Source organism: Tetrahymena thermophila, assembly GCF_000189635.1.
Source record: "Tetrahymena thermophila SB210 genomic scaffold scf_8254034, whole genome shotgun sequence".
In the NCBI taxonomy this organism is placed as follows: domain Eukaryota; phylum Ciliophora; class Oligohymenophorea; order Hymenostomatida; family Tetrahymenidae; genus Tetrahymena; species Tetrahymena thermophila.
This window is the reverse complement of record NW_002476025.1, coordinates 92,650-117,244: the sequence shown is the minus strand read 5'-3', so window position 1 is coordinate 117,244 and position 24,595 is coordinate 92,650. Positions and strand designations below refer to the sequence as shown.

The following is a 24,595-nucleotide window of genomic DNA, read 5'->3' as shown; positions in this document are numbered from 1 at the left end:
CTTTTTGAACTTATTATATATTCCCTAAAATTGATTAAAAATGCATGATTTATTTTAAAGGTATTTACTTCATATTTAGCTTATTCTCTAAATCAAACAATTTTATAAAAGAGAATAATCAAAATTATTATTTAGAATATTTTATATATTATTAATTTAGCTTTAGATTTGTAAATTATCAGAGTAAATGGGAGTCTTTGTCTCCAAATAACGAAAGGTAAATAAATATATTCATCAACAAGCAATACAAAAAATTAAAGTTTTAATAAATTAAATGATGATCTTATTATTTAAGCGAGATAGATAAACATTCATAAAATTTATAAATTAATAATTCGAATTCTTTTTTAAGTTAAATGAGCTTTTCAATAACTGAGAGTATTAATAGGTCTTTTTTGGTAAGATGCAATATAATGAAATATATTGAATATTCAAAGTAATAATATGCTGAATTTAATTTATGTTTATGAGATCATATAGGAATTATGAGAAATTAAAATTTAATGCTTACATAAAAATCAAAGAAAAAATAATTGATAAAATATCTTACTTTAAAAATTTTCTCAGTTTTTGATATTAATTAAGTTTCTAAATAATTAATCAATAATTTAATTACTAAACAATTCATGTAAAAGAATATCAAATTGAATATAAAAAACATAAATTCTTTTAAACCAATAAAAAAAGAATCAGCTTCCTATAAAATTTACTTAACAATAATAACATTATTCTTTAAATAACTTGTATACAAATATAAATATCCTTAAATAGTAAAGATATACTAATTCATATGTTAGGTAAATGTAATCTAATATAAATTTTATACTTAGATAATACTTGTAAAGCTTGTAAATTTGATATTTTTAAAGTTTATAATTTTTGTAAATATATTTTATGTAAATTCTTAAAGGAGAGAAAAATCAATTTGAGGAAGCACGAAAACAAATTAATCTTCATCTACACAGAAATATAAATATATAATATAAGTTAAGCAAACGAGATAAATGCATGAATTATGGGTAATTAGGTATATATGTAATCACAGAATAAGAGGAGTTTGGATAAAAGACTTTAGAGCGTTTATATATAAATATATCTGATCTTTGAGCTAACATTAAATTAAAGAAATTAATTTATTCTAATTATATGCTTTTTTATATTTTCCTTATTTTGTCGTTTTATACTTATCACATGGTATTTATTGACCTAAATATATCTAATTCAATCTTAATCCAGGCAGCAGCTTATTTTAGCATCTCATTTATATTTTTTAAATTTAACTAAGATTTGTTTGTTTGTTTATTTATAATACTATCCTTGCTCTGATTTAATATAATCTTGGTTATTTGCCTGCACACTGCACAGAAAAGAGTGTTAATCGGAAAAAGATAGCTTAAATTAACGAATTGGGAGATATTATTATCGAAGTGAAGATTGATAATAAATAGCTGGAAGACGATTAAGAAGAAAAAAAAAGGTCAAGGTATTTGTAAGTTTTATAAGAGGACAATATTTTGAATAGGAAATACATATATTGAGATAAATAATAAGATTGATTTATGAGTGATAGAATAGATTGTTGGATATATATAATCAGATATCATTTCTTTCATCCTTGTTTATACTTTAATTACTTTGAAAAAGAGAAGAGTGAGGAAAGTTTTACATTCACTTAACTTCACTTTTCTTTGCTATCCTTCTATTTTTCTAATTTTTTAAAAATTGAAGTATTATTCCAACTGTAAATAATAATCACTTAATAAAAAATAATCTGATCAAAGAAGCTTTTATTGCTATATTTTCTTTAATTAAAACTTTTTCATATCTTAAAAATTTATATTTTTTTTATAGGGGAAATCAGTAAAATTGATTGATTGCTTGCTTGCTTGCTAGCTTTTCCTAAAAAGTTTTCAATTTGATAGCTATTTAAATTACATTTTCCTTTTGAAGAAGTATCGGACTCATCTTCTTCATCATAATCAGTGTATTCTGCTTTAGAATCTAAAGGTTGATCTACACGCATAGCTTGTAGAGTCTGAGAAATATTTGCAGAAATGATCTAGAAGAAATCTGGATGTTTGAGCTTTATATGTTAAGCTAATGAACCTTCTGAGCCATATGATTTCTAGCATGTTTCTTAAGGACATTTGTAGTGTCTTTCTATTTCATGGGCTGCTCTTCTATGTCTTTTTTTCTTTTCTTCAGCCAAGCTTTGTTAAGTATCAAGTTATCTTTTCTAATTTCATTTACAGAACAAAAAATTAATAAATATTCTAAAAATAAAACTTCATATTTCGATTTTTTCACACAAATAAATATTTGCTAATTGAATTAAATTTAGAAATAAAAATTTCCTAATTTATTCTAAGTTAAGAATAACCTCCCTTCCTACTATTAAAAAATAGTGAAATATTTAATTTAATCAGCAACTATTTATCAAGCCCTTAGTTAGTATTTGCTATTTGAATAACACTTCTTCCTCCTCTAGCGTTTAAAAAACATGATTAATTAAGCTATTTGAATGCCTTTTATTATTTTTGCTAATTATTTGAGCTATTTTGATTTGATTAGGATGATTTATATCTTTGAGTTAAATTCAAAAAATATATAGATAGGCTGCCAAACAACTAAGCACTTAATAAATAAATCAATGGCTAAATCTAGAATTTCAGAGTTATATGTATATCTTATATTTGGGAGTCAAGTGCGGTTATAGAGAAGAGTAGCAAAAAAATTATTAATTTAAAATAATGGGCTGGGAAGAAATCAAAAATTAGTTGATTTTTAAAAATTAATTTCCTTACTTCTAATTTTTAATATTTTTATAGTAGATCATTCTTTTCTTAAAGGAGTTCCTTCACCTAATTTTCATAAAAAGAAAGAAATTAATTGATTTTAACCAACCTCCAGTCAATAGAAAAAAATATAAATTCCTCTTTAAAATTGGTAAATAAGTTTAAACACATTCATTCATTCATAATCTATAAATAAATATATGTGCAGATATTAAATAAATTCATATGTTTAAATATCAGGTCGGTCTGTCTTATTAAATTCATTCATATTTAGAGAGTTTTTAATTTAAATAAATCTAATCTTTGTTACCTAGTTTGTCAATACTACATTTGCTATGTAAAGTCTGCATGCTTCTTATTAGTAGTAGTTAACTTAATCCTCATAAGAGCCTTTTTGTTTTATTTTATAGACATTTTGTGACTGGCTATAAAAATGTAAAAAACAAATTCTGTAAATATTTACTTTGTGCAGGAGGAGGAGAGATTAAAATGTTGGCTTACTAAGGCTGTTTTTATATTATGAATTGAATTAAGTAAGGTGAAACAAATGAATATCTCGCATTTGCAAGAAATTTTATTACCTTATTAGCTTGGGGCATCTGCAATTAAGATGAACCCTAATGATCAAAATCTTACATTTGAGGTTAATTGTATCCGTACCTTTAAATAGTTATAGAAAAAATGGTTGGTTGTTGTAGCATGATTTTGGCTTGAAGATAAAATGAAATACATTTTCAAAAAATCTTTTAGAATTCAGTTTTGGAAATGATATTTCTTGATTGATGAGTATGCGGAGATATTATTTCACTAAATATTGATGTATTGCTTTATTTATAAATTACTTATCTAATCTCTTCTGATGTTTTTTTTTAATTTTTGTTTTATTATTAAATTAAATCTAAAATTCTTTTCTTTTTAATTTTTAATTTTTTTGATATTGGTCTTATTCATTCCTAATTTTCTTAAGTTCCAATTAAAAAATATCACGAGAATAATATCCTAATAATATTTTAACTTGCGATTTATTTGAAGAGTAAAATCCCTATCTATTAAATAATCTAATTAATTAAATGAGTGAGTGATAAGTAATTTAAAATATACATCTTCTTCAAAAATAGCGCTCAGTTGCGTTTAAAAAGTTAAATAAACAAAGAAAAAAGTTAGCATGCAAACAAGCAGAAAAGCATATAAATAAGCAAATATTGATTCATAAGTTATGAATTTACCTATTAAAAATTTTATAAAACTTAGAATATCTTAATTAAAGCTCAAAATGAGTGAGTAAGAGAGATGCTTCAAAAGATTATCTATAAAATACAAAGCAAATTTAAATGAAATTTTATTATGAATTTGTTAAGCTTTTTTAATATTTTTTATCAGTATGTTTATTTAAATCTTAAGTTAATTTTTGAATTATCGAATTATACATAAGAAACAACTATTACATACAATTCAAGCCAAGAAATTAAATAAAACTAATTTTTTTATTACTGATTGATTTTCAATATCTCCACATATATTTAAGTTTTTTTTCTTTTAAAAATTATCAATAAAAAATTGGTGAAAATATTTATTTTCATTAGTAAGCTTTTTATAGTTTAATATTAGTATATTTTATTTTGGTTTCTACTAACCAAATATTATATTTATGATATATGTGATAAAACGAATGTAAATCACCTCAGATTTAATGCTATCTTACTGTTTAAATTTTTTTATTTATGCTTTCCTTAAAATGTTAGTATTAATTGAAGTATTATTAAAATTAATTCCAAAAATAAATAAAATATTGTATTTTTATTGTTTGTTTGGTAAAATTAAAAATATTATTTTGAGATGATTTTAAATAATCAATCATAAAAATTATTTATAATAAGAATCTTTATAAACACAATTAGCATATGATTAAGTACACTATGCATATATATTTTATCAAAATGGATAAACAACTTGCACTACATTCTTTTCACTTATATTTAAAAAAGGAGGCTCTTCATTTTGCTAGATTACAGTTACCTTTTTTTAATATTTTAAAAATTTAAAATAATTTTATTTATTTAATAAATTATTACATCTTTCAACACAAGTAGTGTATTGAGTTTCAGGGAAATTTAAGTTCCTCTCTCATGATTTAGAGTATACACAGTAGAAAAATCCATCTTTTTTTCTTTTTTCTTTTTATCTTACTTTTATGAAGGTATTTAATCTCCTTCAATACTCATTTTGTTGTTTCTGTTAATAAAATCATCATCACTTTCGTCTTCTTAATCTCCTTCTTCTTCATCTTCAGGTTCTTCTTTTTTAATAATTAGACTTTGATTGTTTTCTCCTATATCATCCATAAACAAATTCTTTGAAAAAGAACCAATTATACTGCATGAGAAGTCCTTTTAATTAAGAATTAAAATAAATAATTCATAAATTAATAAAATTTGAAAAGTTTATAAAATTACTAAAAGAGTAGCTTTGACAATTTAGTGCAATATTTCATATTCAATCATAATAACAGCTAGAAAAGGTATTTTTTTATTGTTGAAAACCCCTCTGAATATTTATTTTATATTGTATTCTTTTAATTCTTTAGGTATTGTTGAATTAGCAAGTTTGAGTTCAAATTGCTAGCTTGTAAGGTTATACATTTTATCCAAATAGTAATGCCAGACTTTGCATTCCTCTACACTTTGTTTTATTTTCTTTTTCTTTTGGTATAGCCTCAAATTAATTTTATATGGAGTAACTTAAGGAATATTCTTCTTATTTTACTTTTTATTTGTTGTATTCAGGTAACTGGTATTATTCATTTGATTTCTAGAAATATTTCCTTTAGTCAGATCCATACTTTCTTCAAAGTTGTTCATATTTCTAGTATTGTTATTGAATCTATTATTGTCATTAGGTTTAGCTGCGAACATAATATTCTGATAGCTGCTTTCAAAATTTTTATAGAAATCATCCTCATCTTCTTTTTGACTATTCATTGAGTATTATGTAATTTTTTATTAATAATTATTTGTTTTAGAATTTTGCACAGGAGTTTTATAAATATTATTAATTTTTTTATTTTCATCGACATAACTCATGTTTAAAACAGAGTTTGAGAGTGATTAATCTTCAGCAAATTTATTATTTTGAAGCTTATTTTGTATTTATAAGAAAGAACTACTTGTTTTAGGTATTTATTCAACTAATGAGGGTTGTTTCATAGCTTTTTGTTGCATGAAACCAGCTTCTTCGTTATTATTACTATTAAATTTTTAATTTTCAACTATATTGGTAGTCCTATTTATGTTAATCTATGGTTTAACTTATCCTGATTGTTATTAATTGTTTACATTAAATTTTTATAAAAGCTATTATTATTAATTTTGGTTTGTATTAGATTATAATTTATTTTAAATATAATTTAATGATGTTTATTTTTGTTTAGAAAATAAATTATTTTATTTATTTTCTGTATTTGTTGGCTCTTTTTCAGGTTAATTTTACATTTATATATTTTATTAATCTTTGTATTTATTTAATGTGTTTTACAAGCCTACATTTAACTTGTTATTTATTTTACTGCTTGATGCTTGCTGAATTTAATTAGGTTTTTGGTTATTCATTTAAGGAATTACTTTTTTAGATAGAGCTATTTCATCTCCATCATCTTCAGACTCTTACTGGATTTATATAAACATACTCATGTCAGCAACTGATTTTTTATCGTCCATATCTTCATCCATTTTATTAGACTCATTTTCTATTCTAGATATCTCTTCATTAGCCTCAAAAAGAGCATCAAACATAGAAAGATCTTGGTCATTTCTATTTTAAGACATAGTATTTTATTAATTTAATTTATTTAACTATTCTTTTGAGTTTGCTTGCTTTTGTTAAAATGTTTATTCAGATAGTGAATCTTTCATTATTGGAAGTATTGAAAACTTCGAATTCTGGTTTGATTTATTTTAATTTATTTACTGAGGTTTAGTCATTTGAGTATTTTAAGTTGATTTAGATATTTATTTTAAGTGTTCAATGTCATCATCTTCATCTTCATCGTCTTCACTAGTGTTAAGAATTTGATTTAAGCCTCTAACATTTTGATTTAAAGAAACCTTATCTTATATAGTTTAATTTTCTGGTTTATTTGGTGAAGGCATTATTGGCTTCTACTCATTTACTTTTCCTTAAATTCTCATTACTAATGAATTATTAGAATCATTTTAATTTGCTTTATTTTCAACACTATTAACAGAAACACTAAATTGTCTTTTGTTTACCGTATTTTAATCTTTTTGCTAAGTAGTTTTATTCTCATTTTCAAAGCTTTACTCTCTCTAAAATATTTTATCTATATTGTCAGAATTTAAATCTTCATTTTCTAAGTTTGTAGCTTCTTCTTCTATTTTTGGCTCAATAATTTCGCTATTTTATTAATTTATTTACATTTTTTAGTTATTTTGTTTATTTTAGAACTTCATTAAAACTGGATTAACATTTGAAAAAGGCTTCTTTAATTTCTTCTTATTGTAATTTTCTTATTCTGCATAAGAAATTTCCTCTTATTTTGACATTTTAGCAAACCTAGAATTGTCATCAAAAGGAACTTGATTAGTTTATACTTGCTAAGCTAATCGTTAATTTTGATTTAAATTGGATTACTTTACTTTTGATTAGTTGTTCAATTGTTAAATATTTTCTGATTTAGCCTAAATGGGTTTATCATTTTATAAAAATGACAATATATCATTATGATTGTCGTCCTCATCAGACATAATAGATGAGTCAATATTTGCATTTCTACTATTTTGAACATTCGAAGTTGATAAGTTTGCAGCGCTTGCTTTTTTGATTAAAAAATAATTATAATGAAAAAAAAAATGAAAAAATATTTACAAATATTAGTTTCCTTTTTTTAGGCCAGCAATTTCAATCTCTAATTCATTTTAAAGAGTTGTAAAAATAATTTCTAAGTTAAAATATGACTGATAGTTAAGTAGCTAGTGTATTTGTTTTTTATATTTTTGTTTATAACCAGAGAAATATTAAGCTATTTTAATTAGAAGAAATAGTATGATTTGAAGAATGTAGGATTTTTAAGATATTAAATATTATAAAAATAATTAAGAATTTAAAATTATGAAAATCTTTTAATACTTCATTTAATTGCGCGAAATTTTGACATAATTTATTAGTTCACACTTAAATTTTACTAAAATGATAATAGATAATTAATTAAATGTTTTTGGTATTATTCTAAAACTTAAAATATTTACTATTAATCAATTAAATATGATAATACTAAGTAAAAATAATATTTTACTTTGAAATTTATTTAAAAATATTATTTTTTTCTTATTTACTGACTCTCAAAAGATTATTTAATTTTTTATTAAATCATATATTTTAAAATACTATGCCACCCTTTTCTATTTTTTTTGTAAATTTAGTTTTCTTCATCGAACTATCTGAAATTTTTAAAGAAGGTATAAACAATTTTAAAATTAATTTTAAATAAATTATTTTTATTTATCTGGAATTAATATTATAAAAAATAAAATAATATATTGAAGCATATAATTTATGAGATCTTCAAATCAGTTAATAATTCAAATTGTTTGCTTGATAATAATTAAATATTAAAAAAATATACAAAATGTTAAATAAATTAACTAGTTTAGTAGACTTAGTTTTCTATGGTTTTATATAGTAAAAAAACAAGTTAACATATTTATAAATTATAAAAAGAAGATCTACTTCATATTTTAATATAAATTAGAATCAATATGGATAGTTCTAGTTTAAGAAAAAATCAATTTTAGTACTTTTTTATAAACTTAAAAAATTCATTAAATTTTTATGAATTGCCTTCTTATTTGAATATTATTGGTTTATTTATTTAATGCAAAATTTTTAATAGGCATTATTTTTTGCAAATATTTTTACTATAAACAATATAATAAATTAATTAATCAATTATAGAGTCTTTATATTATTAATATAGTAAAATCATAGAGATTAGCTTAGTTGTAATATAAACTAATAAAGCTACATTGAGTGTGCTATGAGTGGGAATGCTAGAGACTTTTTTTTCAATAACCGGCCATTATAAAATAATTTAGATTACTTAAAAAAAACTGATTCTAACTCTGAAGTTAATTGGGAAGGAGAAAGTGAGTTTAGAGGCAATTCTGCAATACATATGCAAAACTCTTTACACTCAAAAATGTCAACATTCAAACAGACTACAGTAAAAGATGATGAAGCAGTTTATAAAACTTAAATAATGAAAGAAAATAATTAAAGTTAGAGCAATTAGTTAAGAAAAGTTAAATCTTCTACAGATAATTAAATTTAGAATGATAATAATAGCCAAGAAGACTAAAAGAAATCAAATCACGATGAAAAAGCGTAGGATAATAAATTTCAGTAGTCTCCTTTTGCAGACAAAAGCTAATAATGTGACGGTTCTACAAACTAAGCAACCAACCACAATGAGATTGATAATCCCCAAGAAATTAGAGAAGAATTCATTGCTTACCAAAATCAAGCTATTCAAAACAACTAAATTAATTTAATAATTCATTAAGATTTAGAATAAAATGTAAATAGTAAGCATATCGCAAACTAGTAAATAGATTTAAAGGGAGATTATTCTCCTGCATGTAGCTAAACTAGTCGCATTGCTAAATCTCCTGACTCCTAATAATCTCCAGTTGATATAAAAAATGATTTTGAAAACTACAGATCTCCTAGTGAGAAAAATAACTAGGAAAACCTACCTCCTGACACTTAGAAATAGAAAAAAAAAAGTGTCGAGAGACCAAAAATATTTAAGTTTAAAACTGATTTAGAATGTGTATATGAAGTTGAATGCTGGAAAGATTATAATAGAGAAAATTCAAGAGATAATAAAAAACTTGGATGCTCATGTTCAATTTTCTGATTTAATTGAAGGATGTAGATAAGAAAAAAATAATGAAATGTGCATTTTAATTGATAAATAAATAAATGAATGAATAAATCAATCAATAATTAACTATTATGAATTTAATTCGTTGGACTATTCAAAAATAATAAATATATATAGACAAACTATTGGTTTTTAAATAAAGAATCTCAATTATTTACAATAAAAAAAATAAAAGTTATGCTGAATAAAATAGATCAATGAATGAATATCAAGTAGCTCATAAAATACTATACTTTACTTTACTGACTCCAAAAGAAGTAAAAATCATAATTACTACTAGATATCTACTAATTTATTGAAATTGCAATAACCTATTATTTTCCCCTTATTAAACCACTATAAAAGATGTATAAAAAAAAAAAAAAATCAAATTTATTCTCAAAATTTTAATTAAAGCTAGCAAGCATAGCTTAAATAGAAAAAATAAACTTTTAAATTAAATAAGAAATAGCAAACCTGACTTTAATTGAATTTTTATATTATAAAACATAAATAAAATGGCAATTTGCATTAATTTGCTTATTTAAAATAACTTACTTTTATTGTATTTTTTAAACGGTATTTATTTTAAACTATTTATTAGCTCAGCAAAATTAATTTTATATTTAATATTGTTGAGTGTATTCATTTAAGATAATACAGTGAATTAATTAGTTCATTTTAACCATATTTACTTCAACATTCTAATTAATTAGAATTATGGTAAAATTTTGATATAGAAATTAAAAAATTATTTATTTACACGTTCTGTGACAATATTTTTAAAAAAGATCTTTTTAAACTTTTTTGATAAGATTTTGGTGACAATAAAATCTTAATTTGTTTTTGTGTTAAAGATTTAATTAATTAAAGGCTGTTTTTACAAATAAAAAAGTTAAAAAAGATAATTAAATATTAAAATAACTTAAAAAAATGAGCGACTATGACTTTGTAATTAAGTTCAAGAAGTCTATGGACAAAGACAGCCAAAGCGCTTTATGCAAATCTTTAGAGTTTAGCGGATTTGAAGTAAAGGTTTTCCCTGAAAATCAGACTGAATAGGACTTCTGTAAGGATGAAAAAATGCTTTTTGTTAAGTACAGAGATTATACATATCTTTTGAAGAAAGCAGATGAACTTAAGCTATAAAAACGCATGCTAGACCAATATTTGGAGGAGGAATATTCTAACAAAGATTCTTCCGTTGAGAAAAAAAAAGCTACAAGCTCTAAAGAGTAATATGCTAAACTCGTTTAAGAAGAAGAATTTCGTAATAAAAAAATTTAAAAATTCATTGACATTAGAGTTGAATTGCCAGATTTAGTTAAGAGAATGGAAAAATATAGGAGATTCAGGTATAACATCAAGCATAAATTCTGTAAACAGGAAACAGATAGTGAAATATTTAACATATTTACTCCCAGTGAGTAGCTTATGATAAAGCAGTCTATTATAATGAATATTGTTTACAACCAAGAGAATTTAATAGAAAGCTACAGAGAGAAAGGACTGATTCACAATCCTATTCCACTTCATCAAAAAAGCTAAAAGCCTGAAAAAATGACTGTGAGTGACATTAGAAGCTACTTTGGAGATAATATTTCAATTTATTTCGCATTTGTTGAGTTCTTCTAAAAGTAACTACTTCCATTAGTTGGTATAGGTATATTAATAGGTATTCTAAATAACTTCTTTGACTATGACTCGAAAACTTCTCCTTTTGATTCAATTTACTCTGCCATAGTCATTCTATGGGGATCTTTCTTTTTTGCTACTTGGAAAAAACATGAGAGGTAAATTAAAGTTCAGAGTTGCTCTTAAAGCCAAAAACAACTTAAAAAGACTCAAAAAATGCTAGTTTCACAAGAAGAAGCTTCTTTGTTTATCCCTAAAATCGATTACGTTACAGGCTAAAAAGATTTACACTTCCCTTTTAAAAGAAGATTAGTGAGATATATAGTTGGTGGAATTAAATTACTCCCTTTTATTACTGCTGCCATTCTCTTTTTGATTGTTTCTCTTAACATCAGAGGATATGTAGATCCTGATCATGAGTTCTTGTTTATTAAGTAATTATTTATCTATTTATTTATTTACTTACTTACTCGTTTTAAAATACAAAAATACCAAAACGTATTTTAGCAAAATTTTTATTTAGTTATTTTCAATTTTTAGCATTAGACTCAGAATGACTTGAATAGGCTAAAATTTTTTTTATTTTAAGTTTTTAATAAAATTAATAACGAATAGAGATAAGAAATATGAAATACAATTAATAATAAATATAAAAAAGTTGAATTGAATTTGATATAATTTTATTATAAATATAGAGTTTTATATGATTAAAGTTAAGCAGGTGGATTTTTCGATAAAAGTGTAGGCTGGAGAAAACTTCTAGCAACTATTCTACACGTGAATATTTTCTAAAAGTTAAATGGATTCTACAGAGCTGTAGCTGAAGAGACTTGCAAAAAAGAGCTTCATTCTACTCATGTTAAGAAAAATAACTCTTTAGTTTTGAAACGTTTCTTATTTGAAATGTTATACACTTTCACTGATTTGTCTTATATTGCCTTTGTTCGTTTTGATATTGAAGCTTTAAAAAGAGAATTAATTGCAATTTATTCAGCTGATGAAATAAGAAGAGTTGTTACAGAGTCAGTTATTCCATACTTTACAAAACTAAAATACCGTAAGTAGCAAGAAGCATAATAATAGAGATTAGCCAAAAAAACAGATGAGCAAGAAATGCAGTTACAGTACTTTAAAGATGTAATGCTTGAGTTATAACTTCCAAAGTACGAGCCCTTTGATGATTATTTAGAGATTGTAATTAATTTTGGATATATCACTTTGTTTGCAGCTGCTTTCCCATTCGCTCCATTACTTGTTTACATTTTTAATGCTATTGAATTATACTCAGACAAGCATAAGATTTATTACCTATATCAAAGACCTCATGCTTTCAAGATTTCAGGAATTGGAATTTGGAATTAAATTTTGAGTTTCATCAGCATCTTCTGTGTTCTTACTAACATCATTCTTTTTTCTTTTAGCAGCGATTAAATTACTAGATTTTTCCCTTCTCTCTTCTTTGAGCAAACTCATTCAGAAGGTATTTATTTATTTATTTATTTTTTATTATTGATTAGGCTTAAATTTAAAAATTATTTAAAATAAAGAATAAGTGCTTTTCATGGCTCCTCCTCCTTTAGAAGGCTAAGGAAGATACTTAGTTTTCGTAGTATTTGTTATAGAGCATCTCTTATTTATTTCAATCTATCTTCTTAGAAAATTCATTTTAACAAGATCTGATTGGACTATGATTTATCAATAGAGAAAAGAATATTACAAAAAGATTAGATATATTCCTTAACAAGAAAATTGAAGAAATGTTTTTTTTGGTTAACGATTATTTATTTATTTATTTATTTAATTTGTTTACTTTAAAAAAATGTAATTGGGAATATTATTTTAAAGATTATTTTTTATTGTGAATTTTATTTTTTTGGAATAAATTACATAATCATTTATTTAGCTAAAGGTATAAAAATATAAATGTTTCGTTCTGTAGATTAATATGTATATTACAATTTTTGATATTTCATAAAAAAAATTAAAAATATAAAAAAAGTAAAAAGTGACTGAATATATTTGAAATTAAATAGTAGTTAAAATATGTTTGTTTGTTTATTTATTTATTTTAATATTTTTGAGTATTATTTTTAAATATAAAATAAAGATATTTATTTATTTTGTGATATTATTAAATGAAAAATACTTTTATATAAACAAACATAGATTGATTGATTAGAGAATGAATTAATCAATTTTAAAAATTTTAAAAATTTAAAAAATTTTTAAAATTGTAAAAATGTTCTTATGCTTACTTTGATATAATTAACTATTATTCTTTAGAAGATTTCTCCTTTAATTTCTCTTATAAAGATTTTATTTCTTTATCCTTTTATTATAATTATAATTATAAACTTTTATTTAACTCATCTTTTTCATTTTTAACTTAATCAAATAATTTCTTCTAGCCCATCATCATAATTTCTAAATCCTTTATTTTTCTTTCTAACTCTTATTGGTTGTTTTATTGTCTTTAATTATTGTTGCTATTGTTAATATTATTATTAGGCTAATTTTGTGCATAATATTACTAATTATTTAATTAGTTATTTTAATAAGGGTTATTATTACTATTATTTATTACCATTGCATTATTATTGATTTGTTGGGACATGCATTATTCAACTTCAGTAATTATTTAGTTGATATCTTTTCTATCATTTGGATTTTTTTAAAGCATCATATCAATTAAATTTATGACACTCTCAGATTAAATATGCTTAAAGCTTTAAGTAATAAAATCAGTTTAAGCAACACTACTTGATAATTTATACCAATCTTTGTAGTTTCGAGATTTTAAAATATTATTTCTTATAATGTCTATAGTTTACCCTTAAAAAAGTATTGTACCTGTTAAAAGTTCATGAGCCATAACCCCTATAGCCCATATATCTACTTTATTCGTATACTTTTGATTACTAAAATCAAGCATATCAGGTGCCATGTATGAAATTGTACCTACTTTACTCTATAAAATAATTTAAATTTTAACTAATTTGATAAAAAAAGAAATTTACTATCATATTCTATTCATTTTTTCCTAAACCAAAATCTCCAACTTTACAAATTAGTTGATCTTATTGATTTTTGCCTATAAAAATATTATCAGGTTTGATATCTCTGTGAGTAATATTTTTCATGTGCAAACTTTTTATTCCTAAACAGATTTCTTTAATGCATTTTAAAGCAGTCATTACATCTAATCTCTGGTTGGGACTTTCTTTTCTTAATTTTTAAAGATCTGAAATGCAAAGATCCATAACAACATAGCACTAATATTATGTAGGTACAACACCAAGTACTCTAACTATATATTCACAATCAATGCTCATTATCTGTTTGCTTGTTTCTATTTCTTATTAATAATACTCATTTACAGTACCCATATTGTCTATGTACTATTTTAATTCTTTAACAGCTACATCTTAATTGCCATACTTACCTTTGTAAACGGTTCCGAATCCTCCTTACCCTAAAGGTCTTGACTTTTCGATATAAAGATTTTCTGAGATCATAATCCATTATTCCTAAACTTGATTGTTAAAATTAAATGCTTACTAATTATTTTAATTCATTTTTTTTCTTTTTGATTTCTTATTATCCAATTACTTACTTACTACCAATTTTTTGTTTAATATTCTATTTGCTAATATTAATTTTCCTCTTGATCAGAGAGATATATAGGAAATTAGTTGAATTTTTTATTTATTTATTTTAATTTTAGAAATTTACAATTCTTTAAAGTAATACAAATAATAAAAGGCATATCTTTCTTCATAAAAAGCATGTATAGCTATTTTTTCTTTTATGATATCATACCGAATGAATATCAAGTAAGAGTTATTAGAATTTATGAAATTAAATATGTGTTTCAATAAAGGAACGAAGAAACATTTAAATAAAATTAATATTTTCAAAAAAATACTTTTTATTAATAAATTCTTAATTAATTTAGAAAATGATAAATATAAAATCTTAATAGTGCAGAAAAACTCTAAAAACTATTAAAATAATTTAAAAAATAAAGTTAAATTTAATAATAAATCTATCTATTTACTTTAACATTCAATAGATAAAAAAATGTAGTATAATAATCAATGATACATTTAATATTAATATTTTTCTTGGGATAAATAAAGAAAGTTAGTGCAAAATAAGATAAGAGTTATTTTTGAAAAAATATGAAGTAAGAAATCATATATATATTTATATAGGTGCTGTTGTAAAAATGAAGGATATAAAAATAATAGTAATTTAATATTCATATAACATTTTTTTGAATAAGACATTTATTTGTTATTAATATATTTAGTTGATTTATTAATTTATTATTTATTGAAATAGTTTAATACTTATTTTGGAGGAAAATTAATAGATAATTCAATCAATCAATCAGATTATTTATATGAAGTAAATGTAGAAAAAATATGTCATTTTACTTTCTTCAAATAAGATCAGTGAGGCATAAGAAATTACTTAGATAATTATTTTAATTAAGATTTAACTGTGAAAGTTATTTGTTTATATTTTAAATGCTAAATTTGCAGTTTTTCCATTTGAGCCTCTTAATTTTAACAAAATAAAAATATGATTACCTATCTTTTGAACAATTATCTTTTAATTCATTTTCTATTTTTAACTTTAAGATCCAATAAATTTTGTTTTAAAAATCTTGAGTTATCCTAAGAATCTTTTTTATACTCCTCATTTGTATATTTAATTATTTTTTAAGATGAATGAATAACTTTTCATTTATTTTGCAAATCTTTTATTTTGATTTATCATCTTATGATCTATGTTCACAGAATTTAAATATTCTAAAAATCTTAAACTCTATGCATTTATAAAATTCTAAATTTTATAGGTAGACAGTTGTTCAAAATTCAAAATTCTAAATCTCTAAAATTCTAGAATTTTAACTTAAAAATTTTACTATCACTGCTTATTATAAAATGAGTAATTTATTTGTGTAAGGTTTAAGCTTTTGATTATTTAATTTGGTTTTTTTTTTTACTATGTCAGTAAATTCACTAAGTTTCTTTATTTAAATAAAATCTGACTAAATAAACTTCTTGAAATGAATTTAAAGCTGTGTGTTAAAATTATATCCAATAATTTGTTAAATAATTTATTTTTTTTGAACATATATCAAATTTATTTATATTCTCAAATAATTTCTCAGTTAGGTGCAATTTAGCCTTCTGTATTATATTTTTATTTTTATCTGTTAAGCTCATTATTGATATCTTGAATTTTAGGTCTCTTTGTAGGATCTTTACTTAGCATTTTATTAATAAGATTTGCAATATCTTGATTTGGTATTTTTTCCAAAAGTGCAGAAGCCCTTTAAATGCTAGGTGAGAATTTCTTTTTTCCTTCTTCGTTAGCTTAGATATACGCTTGAGCTTCACCATACATATCTGAATAATTTTCAGAGTATTTATTTATAAGATCTTTAACTTTAGGAATTGACTAAAATAAGGGAGCTAGTGTTAAAATTTAATGGAAGATTGCTCCCAGGGCCCAAATATCATCCTCAAAAGTGGATTTTTAGAATTGCAATTATTACGGTGACATATAAGACTGTTCAAAATAGAATCCCTAATTTAGAAAAAATAATTTAATAAAAACTATTTAAAATAGTAAAAAAAATCGATTACATCTTTATGATAGGTAGGGTGATTTTCAAATAAGGAATAGTAATTTAAAAAAAACTGTTATTGCTTTTAGCAGAAAGAAATATTTTTGACATTTAATTATCCATGATAAATGTTATTTTCATGCAAACTTTGTAATTATTAAGCAATGAGAGAGCAAATAATCAATTTTTCTTTTACTACTATTGTGCTTTTATGATCTAATTATCTTTTTTTTATTTACCTTAGAAAATCTTCAAGATTCCTTTCAAAAAATTCAAAGCCAATATTTATTTAAGTAGAACTTTATATTTTTTATTAAAACTTGCTAAATTCTAATAAATGATAAGGATACTCTTAATCTCCAATTTAATAAGTAATACTTTTTATTTCTGCACCATATTAATATTAATAATTCATTTGAGCTTGCAAATCATAAATTTTACAAAAATTTTAAATTAATTCTTAGAATTTCTAATTTGGAGATTATTATGAAGGGTATAATCTATATTATTTTAAAACCGTTTAAGAATTATCATTGTTTGTATCATCATTTTTCTTTATAATAAGACTACAGTAATAACTTTTAATATTCATTTTTTAAAATGAGTTTAAATTAAAAAGTATATTTTAATTCTCTGGCGTCAAAAAATTGTTAATGAAATTAAGATAGTCTTGGACCTCTTGATAGTCTTTTTCTATACTTTTTAATTGTTACCTGTATAATTATTCATTAATTTTTTCCATTTAGTATCCTGCTGCTGATGGCTTAATGTAACTATTCTAGCTTTATATACTTTATCCTGAAGTTGAGGGTATGCTTTACTATATACTTTATCCTTAAGTTGAGGGTTAGATATTTAAATTTTACATGCTTTACTAGACACTTAATATTTTATTTGCTTCATTTGTTTGATAATTTTGTATTTAATTAAATTATACAAAATTATTCTATTGTTAGTTTTGAACAAAGTAAGGATTATCAGCTTAATTTTTTTGATATAATTTATTCTAGTCAAAATATAATTATTGATTGTTGTTATTATTAAAATTATTATTCATAAGATTTTAATTGAAATTAAGTTACTAATAATTTACCATCTCTTAGTTTTAATATCCTTATTTTGTCAAATCAAAGTTATTTTAATTATTTTAAATATAATCAAAATTTTAGTATTGGTTGTTAATAACATTAATATTTACATTTTAAGGACTCTAAAAATTGATTTGTGCTTAAATGGTTTATTCTTAGTTGTAATTATTATTTAAGTATTATTAGTTAAAATTATTAGAGTAGTTTGGATTGTACCTTAAATAATTTTATTTCAAATTATCCATTTCTTTTTATTTTTATAAGATTTCCTATTCTATATTATTTTAAAGTGCCAATTATAATTCTTAACTGTTTAATATTTTATTTATTTCTTGTAGTGCTTAATCAGCACTAAATCTTTCTTCTGGTTTGCATTTTAAAAGATTGTCTATAAAATAAGCTACTTGTTTATTATTTACTCTTTACCAAGGAAGGTAAAAACCTATAAATTTCCTTTACTCAGCCATCATAGTTTCAGGTATACTATTCAGATCAATGTTTTGGGATTTCTCCCATTTAGATTTATAGGAGCCAAATTTTACAATATCTTTTGATACATTTTTTGGATAGTTACCTGGAAATAACTATATTCCTGTTATCATTTCATGTATTATGGCTCCAGCAGCCCATAAATCTATTTTATTGTTGTACGATAGCTTGTAATTAGAATCCTAATTATAAATTCCTATGACTTGTTCAGGTGCCATATAATTAATAGTACCTACTGAACTCTAAATTATAAGTATAAAAAAAAATATTAAATATGATTGTATAAAATTAATTGATATTATTTTATTTTATACTCATTTTCTTTTCATATACCATGGGCGATCTTGAATAAGGATTATAGTAAAAATAATATTTTTTAAATTTTTGATTTTTTAAACAATCCTTAATAAAAAACCCTCTTATCATAAAATTTTCTTATTAAGCAGCTCCCAAGGTATATAAAAAACAAAATTTTTCTGTTCATCTTAAAAAATAAGATATAAAAAAACTAATATCGAATTGTTTTAAATAAAATTTGTTTTTTTTCTCACTTTAATTAAAGTTTTTCCATTCATATTCAAATGCGAAATAATTAAAAAGAAAGTAGTTTTTTTAGGGAATTAATCATTTATTTAGTAGAAAAAAGAAAAATGGATGAATCTTATAATTGACTAAAACTTTAAAATCTAAACTGACTTGGAATATTTGATAATTTATTGAAATTTATTTTTAAAATGAATAATTAACTCTGATTTCTTTTAAATTGTATATTTATTTAATAAAGTATAATATTTTACGCATGTATCTGATATTAAAGATATGTTAAAATCTCCAATTTTAACTTTATAGCTTTAAGTAATTTCATCATAATTTAGAAATATGTTATCTGGTTTTAAGTCTCTATGAATTATGTTTAATGAATGCAATATTTATACCCCTTATAATATTTGTCTTCCAAACTGCATAGCTTGAATAATGTCTATTCTTCTATTTACTTATATAAATTTATAAGCCTCTAAATTTAATTCGCAACATTCCATTACAATATATGCACAATTTTCAGTTTAAATGACTTCAAAAATTTCTATTAAATTCATTTCATTTGAGTTATATTATTTATTTTCTTTTTAGAATTTCATAATCCTTTCACAAATATTTATCTCATTTTCATAATATTTATTCTCCTTATCTTGTTATAAACATTATTGACGACTGATCAGCTTAATTGCTGCTGGATAAATTTTTCCAGAAATAGGATCTTTAAAAAATCCTTTTTTAACATCACCAAATGAACCTTTTCCTAGATTACTATTATTATCATATTTACTATTTTATGATACTGCTATATAATTTAAATCCTCTCTTTCCATCTAAAACACCTTATCCTGTACTAAAGATTATTGATGACTCATCTGCTAAATTCCTGCTGGAAATGTATTTTTAGTATAAGGATCTATAAAAATTCCATTTTTAACTTCACCAAATGAACCTTTTCCTAGATTAGTATTATTATCATATTCATTATTTTATGATAATGCTTTATAAGTTAAATCCTCTTTTTCCATCTAAAATATTCTAAATATAATTTCATTTAAATTTATTTAATTAAAAATTTAGTTATTGAATTTGAAGAATCTTGTTCAATAATTTATAAATCCACACAGAAATAATGGGCTTTTATTTTTAATAATATATGTAGCATTATCATGATAAAAGCTTTTTTACAATTTTTTTTCTTCTTATTACTTTAAAAAAGAAATTAGAATATTTATCTTTTTCTTAGAATATTAAAGAATAGATTTTTAGAATAAATAAGATGAAATTATATTAAATAAATAAATAGAGAAAATTAATTACAAAAATGCAAACAAAACTAATAAAAAATATTTACTTTTAAAATAACAAAATAATTTATTAAACTTTTGAGTTATTCTTATAATTAAAAAAGAAATTTAAAATAGATAAAAAATAATAAATATCAATAATATATTTTAAACTTTTAAAAATACACCTCTTTAATTTTAAAAACAAACTAATCTAAAAGTTATTATTTTATCAAATTAAAAAAATTTTATTAATAAACTCTATTTTTATTTGTAAAATCATTAATTAATTCATTTTTTAATAGACTAAAAAAAATTAGCCGACAGCCAGAATCGAACTGGCGACCTTCTGCTTACGAGGCAGACGCATTAACCACTTTGCTATGCCGGCTTTGTTAATAAATATTATAGTCAAATTCTTAATCCTTTAATAGAGAATGATTTTTGCAAATCCACACAAGGCTAAATTATAAATTTTTAAATTAAACTGTGTTTAAAATTAAATTTTAGGTATTGAAAAACTCTATTTTTAATTTTACTGAAAAAAATTTTCAGAAATTGAAGGAGAAAACTAAAAAAATTTAAAAATTAGGATTAATTTTCTTATATTTTAAAATAAAAAATCGTCATTGTTTGGGATTGATCCTTTGGCATGTCTTTTAAATAGCTTTGCCTCTCTCATTATTTAAATTTAAAATAATTCTGTATTCCAAAATAAATATTATTTGATTTTTAAAGTTTTATTAATAACTAAAATAAAGAATAAAAAAATTATTTTACTTTTCTAAATAATAATAAAACCTCATAATAGATAAATATATTCTTATTGATGAATACTAATCTCTCAAAACATTGTAGAATGATGATGTCTTATTTTATGATAAAACGAATTAAAATATTCAATATATTTTTTCAGCATTTAAATGTTTATTTACCTAATAATGCTTTTATTTATATTTTTTAAAAACTAAGCAGTTTTTATTAAAAAACCATCCATGTTGAAGTTAAAAAATGCACCGACCGGGAATCGAACCCGGGTCAAAGCGATGGCAACGCTCTATTCTACCACTAAACCATCGGTGCTTACGATGAAAGTCTAAAATAAATAATACTGCTAAATATGATTTTATTTGCTTCAAAATATTTTTTTTTCTATTTTTATTATTAAGAAGGCTTATAATTAAATTTGATTTGACAAAAAGTTATCATAAAATATTGCTTTTTTTAACTTAAATCAAATTAAATTATTTAAAATAAAAATATAAAAGAGCAAAAATGCACCGACCGGGAATCGAACCCGGGTCAAAGCGATGGCAACGCTCTATTCTACCACTAAACCATCGGTGCTTTCGGTAAAATATTTTGATTTTAATAGAAATTATGGCAAAGTTTACTGAGTTAGTTTGCTATTTATTTATATTATTTTCTTTGAGATGAAGTTCCTCTTTATTTATCTGATACTATTTCTGATCGATTATTTAATTAGAATTTCAAAAAATATAATGTTGATAGGTGGAGTGTAGCAAGATCAAATTTAATACTCATTTTAAGAGAGTATTTTAAGTTGTTTGTTCAACTCAAATCTCAACAATCAGAAAAAGCTTTATGCAATACAGCTTTAAGCCTGAATAAGTGTGAAGTAGGAATTTTTCATATTTTGAAGTGGCATTTATGATTGTTTTTATAGAAATTTATTTATCCCAAAAGGATTTTTACAAGAATGTAAGTGAATTGAGGATTTTATAGTAGAGAGCCATAAAAAATTTAAATTTATTACGCATTTTCATAAATAATAGGGGGAAATAGTTTAATAGTAAATTTGTAGAAGCTAATAATAGCAAAAAACAATCTCTATTATGAAAAATTATTGATAACCGAAAAATTAGTAATATAATAAGTGCATTTAATTAATCATAATTTTAGATGATTTTGTAGATAGTTTGCAATATTGATACTTAGTCACAAAATTTAATAGGATTAATTAATCTTTAAGCTTAACAATCTTTCCGAATTCAATCAAAATTTCTTTTTTTAATCTAACTTTATAATATTAATTTGTAGTCTGCATTTTAATTTAAAAAATCCCCCTCCGATGCTACTTCTCATCAATTTTTTAATTTTTTTGCAGCATTTTCAATCTTAAAAGAATCAGACATTAAGTAAAAATAATCCCTTTTTTTATCAAAACTACTTAAAGATAGGTAAAACAAAATTGCTTAACATTTTTAGGTGCTGCTCTAGATTTTATATTATACTCTCACTTTTATAGTTTAATCTTTTGCAAGCAAGCTGACTTAATTCGATTATAAATGAATAATGAAATTTTACTTAGGATAGTAAATTTATAGCAAACAAAACTCAATTTTTTAATATCTAAACTGAGATTAACACTTGAGCTGATAAGTATTATAAACGAGCAAACATGAAGATTGATAAATATATTTGATTTGTGTTTTGAGAAACATTTAGTTATACCTTACTTTAATGGTCCGTGGCAAAAAATACGTAATCTGATTTAGAAAAAAAGAAAAATAAACAAGAGATAGTAAAAGCAAACTTCAAATGACGTAAGTATTGGCGAAAGTGATCTAATCTTCTAGAATTAAATTCACCTGCTTAATTTTTTAATAGAATGATAAGTCGCGCTTTAATAATACACACAACTTTTAAAATACGGTTTAATTCGATAGTACCAAATATTAAATCAATAATCTTTTAGATCTCTTATTCTTCTTGCGAAACATTCCATTAAGTATTCATTTTACTATTATCCATTATTAACACTCACCGCTATATAACCGACACTTCTGAAAATTCATAATATTATTCTTTAAAAAATAAATCTCAAAAAAGATATTCAAAGTATTGCCATAAAAAAAAAAAACAAAACAAACAAACCCAAGTTAACTAAAGGTACAAAATATAAACGACCAAAGTCAAACACACAGCCACTACCTATTAAGCACAAAATTAAAAACAAACATCTTTAAATTTCCGAAAACTACTACCATAAAAAAATGATCATTAACAATAAACTCGTTTACACACTCCCTATCTCTGAACCTCGTAATGGTGAAACTGCCGTCTACCGTCATCCCTTGGCAATTGATGGATTCAAATATCTCCCTGATGCTACCACAAAAACCATCCAAGATGTCATTGAATTAGCTGTGAAGAAATATGCTGACAGAGAATTCATCGGTTCTCTCAATCCAAGTACTGGAAAATATGAGTACAAGTCTTACAAGCAAATTTATGATTTAGGATATGCTATTGGCTCTGGTTTAGTTAAGCTTAACCTCACCAATCATGTTGAAGAATTCATGGATTACAAGCTCGATGTTATTGGTAAGAATACAAAATTATGAATATCAAAATTTGAATCTAAAATGCAAAACAATAATTAAAAGAGTTAAATTTAATTCTCAATATTATAAATAATAGGTATTTATTGTTAGAATAGAGAAGAATGGACAATTTGCGATATGGCTAATGCTATGTTTGGTTTCACAATGATTCCTCTTTACGATACTTTAGGTCAAGATGCCATTTCCTTCGTATTAGAAGACTCTAATATCACTGCTTGCTATGTCTCAGCAAAGACTTTACCAAGCTTATTATCATTGTAAGTTTTTAAAATCCAGACAGACAAATTTGAATATTTATATTTTAGTTTTTGTGGCAGAGATGTAATTTTATTTCCTTTCAGTCTTATTTTGACCTTTGGAAATATATCAAATATTTCTAAATTCTTTTCTGATGAATCCTTAACTAATAATATTATAAAATTTTCACAATAACAAAGCCTTTCGATGATGCAACTATCTCATATTTAAAACGATAAATATAAATTTTTTTGTCTCGCGTATTATTTTTGACAAATTTAGTAGTACGAAAAGAAAAAAAAATACTATTCCTGACAAATTAATTTTTCGTCATTAATATTCTTTTATTCTTTTTTCTAAAAATTTCTTAGTCTTAAACAGATTTAATTAGATATCTGATCAATAAATAAGTATGGCTAAATCCAAAATTACATTTTCTATTATTTGCAAAGCATGCAACCAACACTATTTAGCAACATTAATAAGTATAACATTCCAACCACTATTCTAAACATTAAAGAGGATCAATCTAATAAAATTAGTTTCTTAATATTAAATTGACATAATATATATAGAGAAAAA

The 24,595-nt window shown here is 22.8% G+C and overlaps 9 protein-coding genes across 9 annotated transcripts in view; 4 read left to right on the top strand and 5 right to left on the bottom strand. All coding sequences in view use genetic code 6, as the record gives it.

The window, feature by feature from the left end:
- Positions 1-790: 790 nt before the first annotated feature.
- TTHERM_000852739 (transmembrane protein, putative) lies at positions 791-1,538 on the top strand (the record flags this gene model as incomplete). Its single annotated transcript, XM_012800645.1, has 3 exons — positions 791-803; positions 988-1,027; positions 1,286-1,538. The coding sequence occupies 3 exons, from the start codon at positions 791-793 to the stop codon at positions 1,536-1,538; spliced, it is 306 nt and encodes a 101-aa protein (XP_012656099.1).
- A 140-nt stretch (positions 1,539-1,678) lies between these two features.
- TTHERM_000852738 (zinc finger, C2H2 type family protein) lies at positions 1,679-3,527 on the bottom strand (the record flags this gene model as incomplete). The annotated part of the gene is made up of 7 exons (XM_012800644.1): positions 1,679-1,707; positions 1,936-2,236; positions 2,805-2,861; positions 3,106-3,185; positions 3,259-3,301; positions 3,377-3,455; positions 3,526-3,527. Coding segments are annotated over 7 exons (591 nt in total).
- A 1,200-nt stretch (positions 3,528-4,727) lies between these two features.
- TTHERM_00852720 (hypothetical protein) lies at positions 4,728-7,896 on the bottom strand (the record flags this gene model as incomplete). Its single annotated transcript, XM_001026278.4, has 4 exons — positions 7,677-7,896; positions 5,249-7,623; positions 4,868-5,182; positions 4,728-4,811 (listed from the first exon to the last, which is right to left on the bottom strand). Exons 1-4 carry the CDS (start codon positions 7,723-7,725, stop codon positions 4,728-4,730), a joined length of 2,823 nt encoding a protein of 940 aa, XP_001026278.4. The 5' UTR covers positions 7,726-7,896.
- Positions 7,897-8,754: 858 nt separating this feature from the next.
- Positions 8,755-9,726, top strand: TTHERM_00852710 (hypothetical protein; the record flags this gene model as incomplete). The annotated part of the gene is made up of 1 exon (XM_001026277.2): positions 8,755-9,726. The coding sequence occupies exon 1, from the start codon at positions 8,845-8,847 to the stop codon at positions 9,724-9,726; it is 882 nt and encodes a 293-aa protein (XP_001026277.1). The 5' UTR covers positions 8,755-8,844.
- A 939-nt stretch (positions 9,727-10,665) lies between these two features.
- TTHERM_00852700 (calcium-activated chloride channel protein) lies at positions 10,666-13,120 on the top strand (the record flags this gene model as incomplete). The annotated part of the gene is made up of 3 exons (XM_001026276.3): positions 10,666-11,801; positions 12,063-12,847; positions 12,915-13,120. The coding sequence occupies 3 exons, from the start codon at positions 10,666-10,668 to the stop codon at positions 13,118-13,120; spliced, it is 2,127 nt and encodes a 708-aa protein (XP_001026276.1).
- Positions 13,121-13,558: 438 nt separating this feature from the next.
- On the bottom strand, positions 13,559-14,942 carry TTHERM_00852690 (protein kinase; the record flags this gene model as incomplete). Its single annotated transcript, XM_001026275.2, has 2 exons — positions 13,559-14,335; positions 14,385-14,942. 2 exons carry the CDS (start codon positions 14,940-14,942, stop codon positions 13,559-13,561), a joined length of 1,335 nt encoding a protein of 444 aa, XP_001026275.2.
- A 1,603-nt stretch (positions 14,943-16,545) lies between these two features.
- Positions 16,546-20,195, bottom strand: TTHERM_000851660 (protein kinase; the record flags this gene model as incomplete). Its single annotated transcript, XM_012800643.1, has 3 exons — positions 19,383-20,195; positions 17,028-18,827; positions 16,546-16,968 (listed from the first exon to the last, which is right to left on the bottom strand). The coding sequence occupies exons 1-3, from the start codon at positions 20,148-20,150 to the stop codon at positions 16,546-16,548; spliced, it is 2,991 nt and encodes a 996-aa protein (XP_012656097.1). The 5' UTR covers positions 20,151-20,195.
- An 839-nt stretch (positions 20,196-21,034) lies between these two features.
- Positions 21,035-22,165, bottom strand: TTHERM_00851650 (hypothetical protein; the record flags this gene model as incomplete). Its single annotated transcript, XM_001026273.2, has 4 exons — positions 21,035-21,277; positions 21,344-21,560; positions 21,803-21,874; positions 22,023-22,165. The coding sequence occupies 4 exons, from the start codon at positions 22,163-22,165 to the stop codon at positions 21,035-21,037; spliced, it is 675 nt and encodes a 224-aa protein (XP_001026273.2).
- Positions 22,166-23,425: 1,260 nt separating this feature from the next.
- Positions 23,426-24,595, top strand: part of TTHERM_01124100 (AMP-binding enzyme family protein) — a gene marked incomplete at both ends in the record, with an annotated part of 3,899 nt that continues 2,729 nt past the window's right edge. Inside the window, 2 exons of the mRNA XM_001030184.2 lie at positions 23,426-23,756; positions 23,853-24,033. Of these exons, the coding sequence (XP_001030184.2) occupies positions 23,426-23,756; positions 23,853-24,033 (512 nt within the window). The remainder of the gene's footprint in view (positions 23,757-23,852; positions 24,034-24,595) is intronic.